The 19,867-nt window shown below is 43.3% G+C and overlaps 1 protein-coding gene across 1 annotated transcript; it reads left to right on the top strand.

Annotated features, from left to right (window-relative positions):
- cUnh12orf56 (chromosome Un C12orf56 homolog) lies at positions 1-19,838 on the top strand (the record flags this gene model as incomplete). The annotated part of the gene is made up of 13 exons (XM_083999363.1): positions 1-252; positions 2,645-2,862; positions 9,613-9,811; positions 10,393-10,551; positions 11,304-11,392; positions 12,022-12,166; positions 15,290-15,384; positions 16,588-16,677; positions 17,277-17,364; positions 17,474-17,548; positions 18,632-18,709; positions 18,805-18,986; positions 19,727-19,838. 13 exons carry the CDS (start codon positions 1-3, stop codon positions 19,836-19,838), a joined length of 1,782 nt encoding a protein of 593 aa, XP_083855489.1.
- Positions 19,839-19,867: the final 29 nt, after the last annotated feature.

The following is a 19,867-nucleotide window of genomic DNA, read 5'->3' as shown; positions in this document are numbered from 1 at the left end:
ATGGCTCGGACCAGCTCCGGGACTCTCCTCGCCCGCCGCAACATCAAGCTGGACACCTTCCTGAAGCGGAACACGGAGCAGTCGGTGTACGAGCGGATCCGAGCCTACGAGCCGTGCGTGGTGGTCTCGGACACCGTCAACAAGGTGTACATGCACGTGGTGCTGAGCGACGAGCTGGTCTACCTGACGGAGTACCCGCCGCGCACGCTCACCGCGGCCGTTAACTTCAGGCGCGTGCGTGACATCGAACTGGTAAAAAATTCAAAATAACGGTCGTTTTTTGAAATGATGTGAACTGTCAGTTAAACAAAACTTCATCAAACAGCTCGTTATTTTGATGGTCCATTAATCAATTGATCAGTGTTAAAGCGAAACTGTCAAACTGTACTGTTCCACCTTCTCAAATATGACAGTTTGCTCGTTTTTCTCATGTTTTCTATCAGTTCAAACTCATTCCTTCATCTCAAATTGAAATAGTTGATTAGTTAAGTGGCAGAAAATACCTAAATAGATTTAGGTATTGTTTAATCGTTTAAATAAGTGTTTGCAAAGTAAAGCATCTACAAGAAATCTCTGTACAGCTTCTAAAATGTGAATATTTGTGTTTGCTATGGGTTTTTAACAGCTGCGTATAGAAAAAAAAAACTTGAACATGTAGATAGATAGACAATCACAAGTTCTGACATAAATATTGTAAATAACAGCTACACCATATTGCTACATATGCCAAGCATTCCCTCTATTCACTGAGGAGTTTTTTGTGTAAAATGTAGCCTATAGGCTACACTGAATTTCTTAAAGACCTTTCTAGACATCCTGAATTTCCATAATAGATTAAAAAAAGCCATTAGTAAGGAGATTTCTAAACAAAATGTGATCAATCGGTATCAAAGTTTGTGTCCATCCGATAATCAACTAGCCTAACTGTTTACACTTAACCTTCCACCCTCTGATTAATTGAATGAGTAGCCTAATATTTGGCAAACATTGTCAGATACCCCCCCCCCCCCCCCCCCCCCCAAAAAAAACAAAAAAAAAAACAATTGATTAAGTGATAATTAAAGTATTCTTTATTTACAACTCTAATCCTGACCAAAGTAAATTAAATTGAGTATGTTTTTATGTTTGCCCATTAACTAATAGGCTCCTGCAGTGTGATCCTGGTTAAACTCGTCAGATTACAGATCAGATATTTTGATTCACAGGTTTAACTCCACACCTTTTCACCTGGCTGAGGTTACCTGGTTAATATGAGGGCATCATTGGCTCTGGTTTAATAATGGTTCAACAAACAGTTTGCATCTAATATAATGGTCCCTGTGGGCCTCAACCCAAATTCATTTTCTGTTGATCAACCAATTAACAATTGTAAATATAACATTTATCTAATATAAATATATTACTGGTGTTAAAATAGGAGAAACAGAAACAAACCTCCCACAGAGAGAGGCACTGGAGCGCGTATAAAAAACCTGTCTTGTCTAATTAAAGATGTCTTAAAAAGCCATTATCCCTGGATTACACTCTGATCTACACTACTAATGCCTTAAAATGGATTTAGGTGTTGTACTCCAACAAAATATACCACTACATAACATGCAGACAGTTATCCGGAAGATTATGGCAGCATTAGCGTCTAATTCTCACTTCATTATCTTGTTATGTCAGAGGTCAAAGTTCACCGTATAGTCCTCACAGTTAATTCCGTCTGCAGTAAACCGTCAGATTATAGAATCAGTCGAACTGTTTCCTCCCCCACTGTGGCTTCAGCAGGTGTTTTTACACTTTTTATATAGCCTTACCCAACTCACCCCAGTTATTTCAGCCAGAATTAACTAGTGTTTCTTCACTGGTTCCCTGGTCCTGCTGGGATTTAATCTGTTGTTGAAATTGAACCAGATTTTGCTGGAAAATGCAATTAACAGCGACATAATCCTACATAGGAACAATACGAATACGAACTACTTTATTAATCCCCAAAGGGAAATTAATTTGTCTGTCAGTTCACCTACAATTTGCAGAATAATTATAAAGCATGATGGCAGTGGGTATAAAAGATCTTCTGCATCTCTCTGTCCTGCAACGAAGAGAGAAGAGCCGTCGTCCACCACTGTTACTTCTTTGGTCCATCCAGGTGTTATGAAGTGAATGATCTGTGTTGTTCAGGATGGCCTCCACCATCCTCATTGTGTATCTCTCAGCCTTCTTGCCTGCTTTTTCCCCAAACTTCCTCCCCAGCAGAGCAGACTGCAGCATAAAATGAAACACTTGTCACCACAGACTGATAACCATTAAGGCAGCAGAACAAAAACAATCATCAGCTTAGCTAAGTTCTTGTGATGTCAGCTGCATATAATTATTGGTATTCCCTTCTGAGCCCCATTATAGCTTATATTTGTTTATCTAAGTTGCAGTGTGCTTATGAATATCCAGACAAGTACCACTAAATTAATGTTAGACTGAAGGAAATATAAAAAGGAGGTAAGGAGGTAATGACATCCTAAAAAAGTCTAATTTCCCGCTGAAGGAATCGATATGTGTTTCATGTGTGTGGGTTCAAATGTGACAGAGTTATCATCACCCAGAGAAGGACGACATTTTTTGACTCGTCCTCCTCACATCACGTCTGTTTTCGTCCCTACAGATCAACGACCTCCCAGATTTCCTCAGCGGGAAGGACAGGGAGCGCTGCCAGCACATACGGATCACCTACATCACCGACAAGTCTGCTGCGAAGGGACGCGACTGGCTGAGGAGAGACAAGAGGACGCCACTTCCTCCTGTGGCCCCGGCCTCTCGCAGGGGCAGCTACTGCCCTCCAGTCACACACACCTTAGAAGGTAAAAAAGGAGTAATATGTTGGTGTTTTTTTTTTTTTTTCTTTTAAATAGGTGTGTGTTGTGTTGTGTACCTGCTTTTATGAAGGCAATGGGCTGTAAAAAAGTCACTACCTAAGTCGGTTTTAATCCCTACTTCAGCTGTGGATCGATCTTAATCAGTGATCTGATCTGTTTCCTTTATTTCTTTCTCCTGATATCTGCACCTGTAACTCTAACCGTCCTGTTGCTCTATCTCCTCACAGGATATCCTGCAGAGAGGTGAGCATTACACACACACGCACACACGCCTGACTCTCCATAGATGTGAGGACACTCCTTTACTTTCTATTTTAAATCTTAATTTAAGATAATGTTTCAGGGTTCCTACGCAAGTATGGAAAATGGAAACTATTGTAAGGAAATATATTTATCTTAATACTTATCTGGATTTGGTCTTATCTGAAGTTTTTTGGGTTAATTATTTTGAATGTGCTATTGTACCTAGCTACAATCTCCTGGAAATTATTTGGTGACACAATGGCATAGAAATTCTGAATAATGAAAATCAATGAATAAAAAAAATTGCATAATTTATTTACATGATACACATTTAATTACTCAAATGTCACAAATTATTTGAATCCAGAGAAGTCTGGAAATTAGGGTCTGAAAAAACTAATTTGAAATTTCAAATGTGTAGGAACCCTGATGTTCTTACTCTGAGAGAGGAGACCCTTATTCTCTCTTTTGATTGGCTGACTGATGAAGTAAAAATAGAGCAATTTCAGTTAAACACTCAAGAGAAACCAAATCCTGCCTGTTGGATGGTCTGTCTCGGTTGGAGGTGCTTTGTTTTTGTTTTGTTGTGACATCACAAAGTTACAAAAATCCCAACGGTTTGTTTTTGAGGCTCAGTTTCTGAATACAAGGCTGTGTGCATTTCTCTGCATGTGGACTGAGGGTTTGACACTTTCGCAGTATTAATATAGAACCTAGAGCTGCTTTATAATCACACTACACATGGACATCTACCTTTTAAACAATATGGGACCTTTAATTACTAAACTAATTACGAATAGTAAGTCAGGAAGTTTCGGTTAAACCATGTCTGAAAACTCAGACAGTCTCCTCACACTCACTCAGGTCTTTGGTTTGTCACTTGATCCCCGTGTGGGGAAGCTGAGACAGACTGAGACTGTGTTGCTCTCACTTTTTAAAGGCAACACTACACCAGAAGTCTATCATTCATCAGTAGGTGCGTTTCCATCAGCTGTTTAGATGCGCATCGAGATGTATCGCATCGGAAAATGATGATGGAAACGCCGTGATTCGCATTAAAATCCCCTGATTCGCACAAACTGAAATACGCTCGCTATGGCCGGGTTTTGGTTGATTCGAATGGGATGGAAACAGCTGTATGTGAATTAAGTGTGACGTAGCGCACTTTCACCCCATCTGCTCCCATGTTTGCAGTTCACTCACAAGACAACATCAGGGTTTCTGCACCACCGCCACGGCAAAATAAAAGCCCCCACACACCTTCATAATGATGTTACTGCACAGTTCTTCATAGTTCCTCCTCAGTAAAAACCAAACTTGTCAACCAGCGAATCCAGCGTTTATCATTAATAAAGTCTGTGGCGGCCGCTTCTCTCTCTCTCTCTCTCTTTCTCTCTCTCACACACACACACACACACACACAGGTCGTGTTATGAAGGTAATAAACATGCGCTAAATCGCGCTAATGTGTTCAAATCAGACCATCAGTCCGTCGGGGGGGGGGGGGGGGGGGGGGGGGGGGGGGTGCAAAGTCCGTAGATGGAAACACACACGATTCGGATTTCTTTTAATGCGCATTTCCCAGTAATTCGAATCACTTTGGATGGAAACATGGCTAGTGTGCATCAGCAGGGTTTAGCCCTCTATGGTACGGCGTTGCCATATGGCAACAAACCCATTTTAAGCCTTCGACACACAGACAATACATCCCCGGTTATGTTGCAATGCATTAAAAGAGAGGGGAGGTTCTAAGTAAACCAATAGCAGTGTTTAAATTTGTTACATGACCTTCTGGAGGCCATTTTTAAGCCCTTTTCTGCAGACGTTTTCACAGGGAGGAGCCTCGCCATTTGACCCCTCAAAAATGATCTAAAAAAGTGTTTTAATGACATTTTTCAACTGGGAAAAAAATATATACTCAATAATAGGTTAGTTAAGTTCATTATTCTGTAGTTTATTGCACTGTACTTGATCATTAAATATTAGAAATTTGTTCAAATGTGTATGTTGCCATATGGCAACACCGTACCATTATGAATTGCTAGCCCGGCATGTTGATAACATTTTGTATTTAGTTATAGGCCTAAATTCTTCAAAATAATATTGTAAACTTTATGGACTCAGGCTCCACAACCATGTAGAATCATTTATTTTTTTCAGGTCCATCAATTAGCCCTCCCAGTAGATGGTAGTGAAGATGAATTAGGATTCAGTGTTGAAGAAAACGAGCAGCTGGCAACATAGCAAGGAGAGAGTGAAAGATGAAGACAGTGAGAATGATGAAGACTATGAGCCAGAGAATAAGGACAGTGGAGACAGCGAGGGCAGTGGAGACAATGAGGACAGTGGAGATGGTGAGGACAGCGAGGATAGTGAGGGTAAAAGTGCAGTGAAAAATGTCTTTTTAAATGGTTTTTACTTTCAAATGAGATGCATTCTTAACTGTTCAGGCTACTGGGGATTGTTGAGACTATAACATGAGTTTTTAAATAAATGTTATTACAATTTTAGACAAAACTCTATTATTTTCATTACTTTCCACTATCGTACGGTGTTGCCGTATGGCAACAAACCCTAAAAACTACTAAAAAAATAATATTTTTTGAAAATTTCTCTTGATTATGTTTAATTGGTCTATTTTAAGACAAAAAAACACCCAAAACATTTTTTTACCAACTGGGATCATAATGCGTACCATAGAGGGTTAAGAGAAAGTTTAGACACGTCTGCATGTTGTTGGTGAACGGCTGCAGCTCCTCTCTGCTGATGTGTTTACCTCATTCGGGTACTTCGTGAATCACTGCTCGCAGCTTCAGTCAATAGAAAAGTCATTGAGGAGGGAAAGTTGAGGACGAGAGCTAACTGCCCGTGACTCCTCTCTCATGACTGTCGGCAAACAACTCACGGCCCGTTCCTGTAATGACCCTCTTCACCGTCTCAGGTAGCTCATGACTTATTTACTCAAGAGAGACGAGTTTCCCTTCGGTTCAACCTGCTGCTCATTAACATTGCTCACTGAGCCACTCGGCTGTAAAGTACCGCCATTAAACAAGCACAGCCATTATTCAGCTGATACAAGCTGAGATGGGAAACGGAGCAAACGCAACAGTTTAATCGATTTACCAAAGTGTATTATGGTGAAAAATGTTACGTTTAATGTCTGATTATGTAAAACACACAGATATTCAGTTTGCAATCTTATAAAACTTCAATGTTTTGGGTTAAAAAGGTCTTACAGTCAGTCCCTTGGCACGTGTTTCATTCACTAGTCATCACATTGGCAAAGTAAGATATATATATTTATTCATATTCTTTCATAATATTATTAATATTTCCCATGATCCAAGTTGTTTGCATCCAGTGTCGTCGTCTTCCTGCGATTATCCTGATTCATGGACTGTGAAGAGACTCACTGAACTCTGGATTGTTGCCTGGTTACAATAACGTGCTATAAAACTGATATGTGTGATGTAAACAGCTGTCTCATGCTAATCTGTGTCGCTGCTCGAGTGTAGTTCACCCCCGGGAGGTCATTAAGCGCACGCACACACACACACACACACACACACACACACACACTTGTCTGTTTATACTCGTGAGGACCCTCGCTCACATGATGCTCTTCCCTGAGCCTCTAACCCTTAAATACCCCGACACCGTCCTCGAACGCCTCACAAAATATGTTTGAAATAGATTTTAAAGTCTTAGTTTCTTAGTGGTTTTTTACTAAACTGTACTCAGCCAAAGGGAAATAACATGATGGATTAATCCGCCTCTGAAAATAGTAGAGATGCACCGATCCAGTTTTTTCCGATCCAATCCGATACCGATACCTGGGCTGAGCGTATCGGCCCATACCGATCCGATTCTACTGTTGAATGAATGAAGCGTATACCTTGCCATTTGAGTGAAGGCATCAGGCTTGACATAAACATTTAGCCTTGTTAAAAAAAAAGGTAACAAATTAACTCATTGAGTGCCAACCACGTAATTTCTCGTTTTTCGTTCCCATGCGTTGAGTGCCAAAAACGAGATTTTTCGTTTTTTGCTTTTTTTTTAAATTATGAAAATAGACACTTTAATACACATTATATGTAAATTTGGGGACTCTACGACGAGGAGAACTGAAATAGATGACGATCAAAGTCACATGACAGCTCATGATCTGGAAGTTTTTATCATAACTCGGCTTTTGCAAACGGAGTTCTGCATGCAGATGCAGCAGCTGCTGCAGCGCAGCTGCTCTGCTCTCACCCGCGAGGCTGCAGCAGCTGCTCTGCTCTCACCCGCGAGGCTGCAGCAGCTGGGAGCTGAACCAGGAAGCTCTCAGCCGACTGTCCCGCCCGGTCTTCATCTGGAGCAACACCGTGTCCTCCCCAAAGTCCCCCCGCGGTAAAATCTGATGGTCTCTGGACCAAAGCAGACCGCCGTCACCGACCCGTACCACAGAAGGACCGCGACCACCGGCGGGACCGGTCTTCCCGAGCCGCGGTGGCCGACTGACCCTCACGCTCCGCGGGGAGAAGCTGAGACACGGCACGGTGCGTCTGTGTTATTGTTGTTTAGTGGCGCCCCCCCCGCCCCCGCTGGTGGTTTTGTGAATAGAACAACAACTGTTGTATATATTTATCTTATACGAGCCCTTTGATCCAGAAATGCGAGTGTGAGAAGAGCGACAGGCACAAACAGCGCACCTTTCATAAAAGACGCTCTATCTCCTTTTCTAGAAGAAAAGGAGGGATTTTGGTGAAACCCAGCCATGTTTAGCTTGACTTTTCTCAGGAACGGAGGCACGTAGAAACAAACGGTTTGTGGTCATTTGAAGCATAAAGTTAAACCTTTCAATTGAGCTACAGTATGTGTTGGTGGCAATAATATAGAATACACTATGGCTCTACATAAAAAGTCAAAAATGGTCTAAATTGCCGGTACACTTGACTAAAACTTTGGAAAGGAGCGCGGCACTCAATGAGTTAACACAGATATAAATGTACTTAATATTATTTATTAACAAATAACAAAGTGTAGGCTACATTTGCAGCAAAAAGAAATAAATAACACTAGATCGCTGTGTATGATATTAAAGCAGAAGTAAGCGGAATATTTGTGTTAATATAAGTCTTAAATAGTTATATCTTCCGACAGCAATCACTTATATAGAGTGTTTGGTCTGAAACACAGGTCTGTCAGTCACTCTGCTCTGTTGTAAGCCGAGGAGAAAACTTTCCTTGTATCCTACAACCTTTATCCAATGAGGAGAGAGAACGGCATAAAGGGGCGGTCCTCTCTGTGTGTGCAGCCAAGGGATGCGCGTGAATGTGGTGACGTAGGGACGAGGGCGGGGACTGCTAACTCCATCGGCTGTTAGCCAAAACGACCGGATCGCTTACTTCTGCTTTAATAAAAAAGAAATGACTGGATCGGAATGCTGGATCGGCCTCATTCATCCGATATCCGATCCAGCTAATTAGTCAATATCGCAGCCGATATCCGATCCGGGTGTCGGATCAGTGCATGTCTAGAAAATAGTCCCCACAGTCGGTTCTTTAGTCACCCAAGTCCCAGATGCTCCAGAATACACTGGTGGAAACCCTGAGCTGTAGATGTATCAGAGTTTAGATACAGACTCAAGGATTTATTAATAACTGCCTGGTTTGTTAGCCTGAAAAGCAACGACCGGTAGACCTCGGCTCAATCCAGGGGGCGGGATGAAGGCTGTCTTTCAAACTGCTTCTGCACGCAATAGGGTAGCGCTACGACTAATCAGAGCAAAGAGCAGGATGAGGTTGGTAGGTTAAACTTTTCCCATATCCCGTCGGCAAAACACCAAATACATCCTTCTTCGAAATGAATGACTTCAGTGCAGTTTCTTGCTCAAATTTTAAAGAAAATGACAAGTTTAATTCTTTCAAAGTTGATGCCAAAGCCGATTCAAACGATTCCTTTGCCAAAGCTATCTTGTCATGTTTTTCACTGTCGCAAGTATGTCGTCATCGCGTTAAGCCCGTCCAATGACTCTCTGAATAGAATAGAATCGAAATACTTTATTTAATCCCCGAGGGGAAATTTAAAATGTCACAGAGCAGCAGCAAGACAATACAGACAACAACACGGATCACAACACTGAAGTGAAATACATAAAGACATAAAAACACGTAGTGTATTAAAACACAAAAAATAAATATAATAAAAGATGCGTATAAAAAGTTAAAAAGTGCTGGGTCCAGGATGCTTATGGTGAATGAATGAATCAGATTGAGGAGTTGTACAGCTGTATTGCAGTGGGTATAAACAGATCTGCGCAGCGCTGTGATTGGTGAACACAAACGGTGTTCGAGACTCAAAAAGTTCCCATGGCTCGTTTCTAGACCCACCTACGGAGCAAATATATTTGCTGCCGCTAGGGTGCATCTAGGTTCTAAGCTACTGGTTTGTTTCTTTATTGACAGTAGAATAAAATAGAATATAAAATATCACATGACTGATTTTGTGTCTCTCGTCTCGCCTCCTTCAGGAGCCGCAGCGAGTGGAGGAAAGACGAGCTCCCCGTGTTAAAGCCCACCCGCTCTGCCTCCTGTCCAAACCCAGAGACTCTGGGGCTCCCGAGGGTCCCGCACCCTCCCACCACGCCCTCCCCCTACTCCCCCTCCACCTCGCCCACCTCGCCGCGGTCGCCCTCAGAACAAAGCCTCAGGACCAGTGACGGCGGTCAGGTACGGGCGGGTTCGAACATGTTTAGCCTGGTTTTTTTTAAAGGGATAGTTCACCCAAAATTGAAATTTCACTCATTATCTAGTACTCACCCTCATGTCGACTAAGGGGTGGGAGAAGTTTCAGAGTTATCCGTGGCTTCTCTGAGTTACAAGCTTGTTTGTAGCGGAAGATCCTCTTCCCAGTTCGTCCAAATTTGACGAACCGGGAAGAGGAGCTTCGAGGAGCTTCCGCTACAAAACAAGCTTGAAATATAGACTTATTTAATTTTTTTCGGGACAATTTCTCATTTCGGGGCTTCAATACAAGACGGACATTACATACGAGCAGCATGGAGGTATTTGGATGTTTTTTGGTGTGTCTTTTTGTTACGAAGACAGTTGGTATCCATTTGCAACCGTTATATGGACATGCACTGCTACGCCGAGACCCCCTGTAACTCAGAGAAGCCACGGAGGACTCTGAAACTTCTCCCAGCCCCGTGAAATTTCAATTTTGGGTGAACTATCCCTTTAAGAACTACCCAAAAAGCCGGAGGAACAGTCACACATTACGTTAAGTTTCTCCACCGATCTGAACCCAGGTTCCCAGGAGGCTCGGCTCGGTGCTGTCGCGCCTGCTGAGGAGAGACGACGGTGTGAACGGCGCCGAGGAGAGAGAGGCCGAGCTGCATCTCTACGCCGTGTCACAGACGTCCAGACTCTACCTGCATCTCCAGAGCTCGTGGAACAGCTTCATCATCGTGAGTGATGATCAGATGTGAAGATCCTGAAGGATCATCACAATCTTTCTACTACTATTAAAGGGATAGTTCAACATTTTTGGCAAATCCCTATAGCTTTAGCAGTAGGTTTGTTACCTTTAATTGTCGGTGCAAGCTGTTTTTAGAACAGCGGAGCAGAGCCGCGAGCTGCTCAGAGCTACGCTGCGGAGGCTCATGGGATTTCTTGGTTTCCCTCATCAAACTTTTCGAGACTGCTTGCCGAAAAAATGCCCCCGACAGGAACGCGCATCAGCTGTTTTGCATGAATTTACCTCTAAAACAACTCTGTCTGGTAACATTGTGTTATTATCTCATAGCGTGGTGAATGTGCAGGTCACAACTTGTCCACCAGAGCGTTTTGGAGTTTTTGGATTGTGTATTTGATGAGTTTGATGAGAGAAACCAAGAAATCCCATTAGCCAGCTCGCGGCTCTGCTCCGCCATTCTAAAAATAGCTTGAACCGACAATAAAAAGTAACAAACCTGCTGCTATGACTATAGGGAATATGGCAATGGGCCAATTTGCCAAAATGTTGAACTATCCCTTTAAGAATAATATCATGAAGTAATGACGGGTAAAGTTGTAAGAAATCAAATTAAAGAGATGAATGTAATATAGTGTGGAAAATAAAATATAGTATGAACTGTTCATCTGCACATTGTGTGATAACATTCCAGTGTGTGTGTGTGTGTGTGTGTGTGTGTGTGTGTGTGTGTGTGTGTGTGTCCAGAGGTCCACTCTGCTGTTAGATCCTCTCTACAGGAGGAAGTGTAACGTCTCATCTGACTCGTCTCCGGGGAAACGTCGTCCTGTCATCAGGTGACACAAACTCCTCCATCACTGTCATGAATGACCTGGAGCAGAGGCTCAATGGTCACCGGGTGTTCACCACTTATTGATTATAGATCAGCTGTGTGTGTGTGTGTGTGTGGATGAAGCTGTTGTATCCTTTAGTGTCTTTTTTAATTGTTCTATTTACCTATGATACTTTAGATGTCTGGGTTCTTGGATATTTGTTACATTTTTCTATTTTTCTAATATTTGTGCATTGTGAAGTTGTTATTCTTCTCGATTACTGTTACTTGTCTATCAAGTGATTGACCACAGCTGTGAGTATTTAAATGCATCACTTCCCGTTGTCGAAACCGGTCTGTGTGTGTTAAGCGCCGACGCAGTTTGCAATAAAAAACAATGAGAAGGACACGAGTGCTGCTGGCCTTTCTTCTTTTTCTTTAAGTGCAACTTTTGGCCGTGCACCTCTTCAGTTTGTTCCTGAAAGTTTTTTGGAGAGTGCGTGTTTTGTTTTGTTTTGTCCTTTAGTGTCAAAGCCATAACCGTGTGTGTGTGTGTGTGTGTGTGTGTGTGTGTGTGTGTGTGTGTGTGTGTGTGTGTGTGTGTGTGTGTGTGTGTGTGTGTGTGTGTGTGGGTGTGTGTGTGTGTGTGTGCAGCTGGGAGCGGACGGCCCACCTGTTCTCTCAGCTGAGCTCTGAGCTGCTGCAGGACGAGATCAGTGTGGAGAGTTTGTATCTGCTGCTGCAGGAGCTGAGGACGGCGGCTCACCGCAACGTCACACTGCGCAGACTCTTCTGGAGGGTGAGACACTAAACACTGGAAACACACGCGCACACACACACACACACACACACACACACACACACACTTTGATGTCTGACAGGGTTCCCGCGGGGTCTTAAAAAGTCTTAAAAGCATTGAATTTCAAATTTGAAAATAATACCTTAAAAAGTCTTGAAAAAGTCTTGAATTTTTATATTTGGGTCTTAAAAATTGTGCTGTTTGTAACTTCTCTCTATTTTTAAGTTTTTATTTGTCAATCGCGAATATTTGATAAAAAATAATGTAAATACAGAGAGGCGGAACTAATCATTTCGACCGCACTGCAATTGATAGCTTTCATGTGACGTCACGGTCCGTATGGAACGCCCCCCTGGCGGTCAAAACAATCCACTTCCCCGCTGTCCGCGGATTAGGACAAGGCAGAAAAACACACACTGCCCCCTGCTGCTTCAAAAATACCGGTGTTATGGCCCAACTGGTGTCTGATTTAACTGGTTACCGAACCGAACAACAGCTGTGCTGCACTTCCGTCCGCAGATTTGTCACAAATTCACAAATAAAGCCGCAGTTCACATGTTACTGCAGCCAATATGCGTCTGTGAGTGAACCTGTTCCGCCAATCTACAGACATCAGCGCCACACTACTCTCACTAGTCTGCACAACACTGCACAGTATGACAAAGCCTGTCGTGTTAAAGTTACGAACTAATGGAAAACACTCTGAAAATACGCTAAACAACACCGGTCATCGTCCTCGCCGCGCCGCGGTCGGTCCCGACCCTCGTTACCGTGTCGCTGCCGCCGCGGGCGGTCCTGCTGCCGGTGTCCGGTGGCGGGCGGTCCCGCCGGGTTACCATCGCCGCCGCCGCCGCCGCCGGTCCTGCTGCTATCGGACCGCCGTCATCGTTGCCGTCGGTAGCGGTGCGTAGCAAAGCTCCGGGGGGAAGGAGGGGGGCAGCTGGTCACCGTGCAGCCCAGCTAAGGGCTCTGGTTTGTGGGTGAGAGGAGCAGGGAGCCTGGGCTCAGTGGGCTGGAGCTCAGCTGTGGAGCTCAGCGGAGATGCGGTACCAGGACGGTGTTCCCGTACAGGAAAGTTACAGGTACATTTCTACCACTTCAATGAGTTCAGAAACATTATTTTAAGATAAAAAAAAAAACTACAAAATGGGGCTTTTAATCAGAAACCAGTTGAGCCATAACACCGGAGGTATTGGTTGCAAGCGGTGGAGGATGATGACTCTCCACCAGGTAATAAACATCGCCCAACTGGAGCTTCGGCAGGGAACTCGTATACAGCAGCTGGTGTTGAATATGGGTCACAAGTGCCCAAAACTTCAAAGTTGTTTTTATATCTTTCTTTCTCGGCCGCTGACAGATGATTTAAGTCATTACTCGGTTGTTTGTCCATAGAAAGTCCATTGCGGGGCCACTTTGGAATGTTGCTTTTGACCGCCAGGTCCCTGGGACGTGACGTCAGTGAAAGCTATCAATAGGCTATATATATCAGGGATGTGATTTTTCCGGATTTATCCGGAAATCCGGATTTTTAGACATGAAAATGCGACCCTCGTAAATCATGCAAATCCGCTTCTTCTTTTTTTTTGAGAGGGGGTGTGGGGGGGTGGGGACCGGTGGACCGCCGGACCGCCATTATCCACCATTTAACCAGAGACGTTAACCCACACAGCCATAGGTGTTGATGTTGCCCCGACCACGGAGCAGTAACAAGAAGACGTAGCGGCGGTAGTCGGTAGTTTTCTCTCTCTCTTTTTTTTTTGCCGCGGTAGTGTTTGTTGGAGCGGCGTGGTGCTGCACGTGACGCGCTGACGTTAATGTGTTTCGACGAGCATTAATTCTATGTCCGAACCCGTTAAAAAAAAAGAAGAAAAGAAAAGCCCGGCTCGAACCAGCGCGTCCGGACGGGTTGGGCCGTCCATGCTACTTATAGAGCCCAAAAGAACAGTCCAGAGAGCCGAGGGAGAGAGAGAGACAGCGCAGCAACAGGTGTGTGTGCGTGTGTGCGTGCGTGTGCTACCTGGGGGCTCTGCAGCCACAGCTCCCCACTAGACCAGTTCTGAGTTCAGTTTAAGTTTCATACACTCCAGCCGTTCTTGCCATTACAATGATAGGAACCTCACTCAGTACTAAATCTGCTTTTTAAAAATGATTATTTACTTAAGCAGCTACAAAAAATAGGCTATTAGACATGTACCACACATCTGGCTGGAAGGTCTCAATGGTTCAAGAACTCTTTTTCCATCATTAATTATTAAAATGGAGCTAAGTAGGCTACTGCATGTTTGTTTTCCTTTTAAATAAGTTCAATATCAAGTGCTAATTCCACCTGCCATAACTGGCTCTCTCTCCTGTCTCTCTCGCTCTAAGACACATTGAATGATCAAAATGATGAAGTTTATGTCACAGTGTGTGCGATATTCACAACACACACACTGTAATAATATCTGCACCTATTGATTGACATGCTGTTTTTGAGGGGGTTTTTTCTCCTTAAATTAATTGTTTAATATAAAGTGTCAAAATTATGTCATTGTGTGTAATGGCTGCACTGTTGCCATGTCGCGCTATGGGTCCGTATAATTTCCTGCTTTTTTGTCCTTGGCCAATCACATCCCTGATATATAGATACGTCACTGCAGACTTCATTTATGAAGACCCCCTGTTCATTTGCACGGTTACTGTGAACTGTTTTTCAAATAAACGCACACTGTGAAATTCAAGAATTTCATTTTTCTTCTTTGCCGATATGGCTGTAAAACAGGCCGACTAAAGTCTTAATTTCATGTATAAATGGTCTTAAAAAGGTATTAAATAGTCTTAAATTTAACTTTAAGAAACTTGTAGGAACCCTGGTCTGACTTTTCTCTTTTCTTTTTGCCCTCAACCTAAATTGCATCAGAGCCACTCTGAATAAAGTTGGAGACTGTTGCAAAACAAGAGACAAATTAATTTCATTTTCTATTTTTCTTGTTTTTCACTTCAAACTTATGTTTCTTCATACTTTTTATTGCATAATATTGTTGTATCTATGGTAACCAGGCCCGCTGACTGATTGCTACACACATATACACTCAGCATGCTCTCATGTCTTCACTTCTCTCTCTCTCTCTCTTTGTGTTTCAGTCCAGTGAAGTTTGTGTTTTCCTGGTTGAGACTCTGGAGGAGTCTCTCCACGGCTGTCAGAGCCTCAGCGGAGTCTGCACAGCAGATCAACTACTGTAAGCTTCAGTGTGTGTGTGTGTGTGTGTGTGTGTGTGTGTATAAGTGGGAGTGTGTGTGTATGTGTGTGATGTTAAACCTTTAATACCATCAGTCAGGTTGGACTAAGCTGCTTTTTTTTTTTTTTTTTACACAACATACTTATAGTTAGAGTAACGTTAAGGACAACATTGGTGTTTGTGGATAGAGATCTACACTCAATGAGCAGTTTATTAGGAACACACACCACCAACACTGGGCTCTACTTCCTGTCTCTTAAAGGGATACTTCACCCAAAATCCATAAGTCACCAATCTTCTACTCACCGTTATGCTAAGAAAGGGTTTGGAGAACTTTCAGAGTCATCAAAACGCTTTAGGAGTATATAATGGCGGCGGATAGAGCTCACTTTTGAATCGTCCAAAACACACACTATGAAACATCCAGATACCTCCATACTGCTCGTCCGTACTGACCCAAGTGTCCTGAAGCCGCAGCATGAAAAAGTTGTTCGGAAAAAATGTATTTGATCTCTGTTTTGCCAGTGGCTGCGCGAGATTTGCTGTGATATGTTCTTCCGTGTTTACATCATACATCCAATGGTTTACAACGACCAACGAACATCTCGCAGCAAATCACTTTTGAATCGTCCAAAACACACACTATGAAACATCCAGATACCTCCATACTATATATTGTAGCAGTAGCTCCCAGTGGCTGCGTGAGATTTGCTGCCAGATGTTCTTCCGTGTTTACATCAAACATCCAGTGGTTTACAACGACCAACGAACATCTCGCAGCAAATCTCACACAGCCACTGGGAGCTACTGCTGCTACAACAAGGATAAAAACAGAGATGACATTAGTTTTTTCCGAACAACTTTTTCATGTTACGGCTTCAGGACACTTGGGTCAGTACAGACGAGCAGTATGGAGGTATCTGGATGTTTCATAGTGTGTGTTTTGGACGATTCAAAAGTGAACTCTATCCGCCGCCATTATATGAAAATCCGTTTCCAGCCGGACCCCCCCTGGAACTCCTAAAGAGTTTTGATGACTCCAAAAGTTCTCCGAACCCTTCCTTGGCATGACGGTGAGTAGATTGGTGAATTATCGATTTTGGGTGAAGTATCCCTTTAACTGATGAGCTCCTGTTTGACAGTTGGTAACTTGATGATGATGAGTTCAGGTTGAAGAATGTGACTCTGACCGTTTGTCCTCAGACTGAGCACCGTGATCGTCCAGACGCTCGCCGTCATGTTCAGAGAGACGGAGGTGGAAGCAGCCAGACTCAACCTGCTCTCTGCCAAGAAGTAAACGCCTCATCTGATTCTTTCTGGCTGTCTTTACACTGCCGGCCTTGATGCCCAATTCCGATTTATTGCCTATATCTGATTTATTTTATTTATTTATTTACATGTTCTATCAGAGAAGTGACCCATATCTGATAATCTGCATTTACACCTGCTGTGCTTGCATGAAACAACTCACTGGAAATAAACCAGTGATTTTTTTTAATACAGGAGATTGTCATGTTATGATTCCATAATATTTTTAAACGAAGGTGAGTCTGGTGTTCAGAGTTTATATCCAACACGTCACTTACAAAGTGAACGTCTGTCCTTACTAAATAAAGTTAGTGAAGTGCCTGCATGGAGCGGAGCTGCTGTGAGATGAGTCCCGTAGTGAGGACGGGACAGCCTCTTGGACACATTTGTGTACATTGTTTTTCCTCTCTTGATTTCTTATCGGCATTCATGTTACAGATCCGATCTGAGCCACTTGAGAGGAAAAAATTGGGCCACTTGAACCATGCAGTGTAAAGACTGTCTCTGTCTCTGTCTCTGTGTCACTACAATAAAACAACAACTCTGGCAGAAGCAGCTGTGACTCGGTGGTTTTGTCTCTGCAGAGGAGCGCTGGCCTCCAGGATGCTGCTCGCCTTGGTTTGTGATCCACGTCTGCAGACACAGAACAGAGGCTCTCAGGTCGACTCTGAGGTGAGCTGCTCTCTGCTGCTGCTGCCGCGGTAACAACACCGTCTGTCTGAACCTTAATTCATGAGAATGGATTTAATGAGAGACTCACAGATGTCTCCGTGTCCCGCAGCTTCAGGCCTTACTGTCTGAGTACCTGGACGCTGCCTGCTCTCTGCTCTTTGAGCTGCTGCTGTGTGGACACGAGGTGAGTTAACACACATGTTCGGTGGTAGCGGGAACTGAGGCACTCAGAGTAGGAAAGTGATTTTAAAAAGCCTTTATTGCAGCATGGCCAAACAAATTAAAACCAAGCCAACGTGTTGCGGCCACAGGCCTTCATCAGGGCTGGTATAAAATGGCCGCCCATATGTAACCTGTATATATAGAGAGAGGTCACATGACTGGGCGGGCCCCATGGTAGAAGCACATGTGATGCCAATCAGCAGAATACAATATACATCCACATCCAAACAGACATGAAAGGAGAATAACACAAAATATACAAGCAATCAACAATAGAGAACATTTCAAACATTATAAATCATCAAGTTAATTAACAAGGGTTTCTCATTCAGGAAGCTGAAGGAAGACACATGTAGAGACAAAGACAATTGATACCCATGCAGCACTCCATGCATGTTTTTTGATTTAACACACATGTTCCTCTGAACTTTATTCATAACTGGTCAAATTCTCATTTTAAAACACAAATTTTATTCATCCCAAATGAAAAAAAATTAAAAACATTGAATCCAGTTTCCTCAAGAAAAGCCCTTATCACATTTCAGGGTTCCTACGCAAGTATGGAAAGTATGGAAAAGTATGGAATTTGATTTTATACATTTTCAGGTCTGGAAAAGTATGGAAAATGGAAATTACTGTATGGAAATATATTTAACTTAATACTTATCTGGTTTGGTCTTATCTGAAGTTATCTGGGTTAATTATTTTTGTATGCGCTATTGTACCTATAGCTACAATCTCCTGGAAATTATTTGGTTACATAATGGCATACACATTCAGAATAATGAAAATAAATGATTATTGCATGATTTTTTTAATATAATGCACAACTATTTACTCAAATATCACAAATTATTTGAATTTTTTTCAGGAAATTAGGGTCTTGAATTGGAATTGGAATTGGAAATTTCAAATGTGTGGGAATCCTGACATTTGATTTAGAAACTGTCAGGAAACATGACACTCCTACAAAATAAAAGTACTGTATGTGGCTGAAATTTTTTCAGTTGTGAACTAAACAGTTTTCTGTGTGTGTGTGTTTCAGACCAGCAGGTGTTTCTCCTTCGACAACCTCCTGTCTGTTGGTTGGACTCTCCGTGTGCTGCAGCCTCATCCTCACCTGGTACAGAAGCCGTGACACCGCGGACCGTGACTCTGTCTGTGTCCCGTCTCTCTGTCTGTCTGACCCCACGCCTGTCCTCTGTCCTCTGTCCACAGCTGCCCTTCATCGGCCACCAGGCCCAGCAGGCGGTGCTGGTTCTGTCGGAGCTGCAGGAGTCGGTGCTGAGCCCCGTCGGGGCCGTGCTGCTGTTCCAGCGCTGTCGCCTCCTGCTGGCCTGTCTGCAGTACAACAGCCAACTGGCTCAGCACCTGCGCTCCAACTTCAGAGAGGAGTTCAGGTTCGTTCTCAGTCAGTCAGTTAGATTCTTATTGTTCTTAAAGGGATAGTTCAACATTTTTGGCAAATTGGCCCATTGCCATAATCCCTATAGTCATAGCAGTAGGTTCGTTAGCTTTAATTGTCGGTGCAAGCTATTTTTAGAACGGTGGAGCAGAGCCGTGAGCTGCTCAGAGCTACGCTACGGAGGCTCGTGGTATTTCTTGGTTTCCCTCATCAAACTCATCAAATACACAATCCAACAACTCCAAAACGCTCTGGTGGACAAGTTGTGACCTGCACATTCACCACGCTATGAGATAATAACACAACGTTACCAGACAGAGTTGTTTTAGAGGGAAATTCATGCAAAACCGCTGATGTGTGTTGCCTTCAGGGGCAGTTTTTCAGCAAGCAGACTCTGCATTTCCCTCTAAAACAACTCTGTCTCGTAACGTTCTATTATTATCTCATAGCGTGGTGAATGTGCAGGTCACAACTTGTCCACCAGAGCGTTGTGGAGTTGTTGGATTGTGTATTTGATGAGTTTGATGATGAAAACCAAGAAATCCCATGAGCCTCCAGCTCTGAGCAGCTCGCCGCTCCGCTCCGCCGTTCTAAAAATAGCTTGCACCGACAATTAAGGGTAACGAACCTACTGCTATGACTATAGGGATTATGGCATTGGATCAATTTGCCAAAATGTTGAACTATCCCTTTAAAGGTTTATTCAGGGGTCTAACACACGTTTGCTCCCTCCAGGTACTTTGTCAAGCCGTCATGTGCTGAGGAGAAGCTGCCCCCTCACTACCCCATCAGCTCCCCCACTCTCCGACTGGTAGAGCATATTCTGACTCTTACAGTGGACAGATGATCACACACTCTGTTATTTACGTTTCACCC

This window comes from Trachurus trachurus (assembly GCF_905171665.1).
Source record: "Trachurus trachurus genome assembly, chromosome: 23".
Classification (NCBI taxonomy): domain Eukaryota; kingdom Metazoa; phylum Chordata; class Actinopteri; order Carangiformes; family Carangidae; genus Trachurus; species Trachurus trachurus.
The sequence above is the reverse complement of the archived record's forward strand: the minus strand, read 5'-3'. Positions and strand labels throughout refer to the sequence as shown.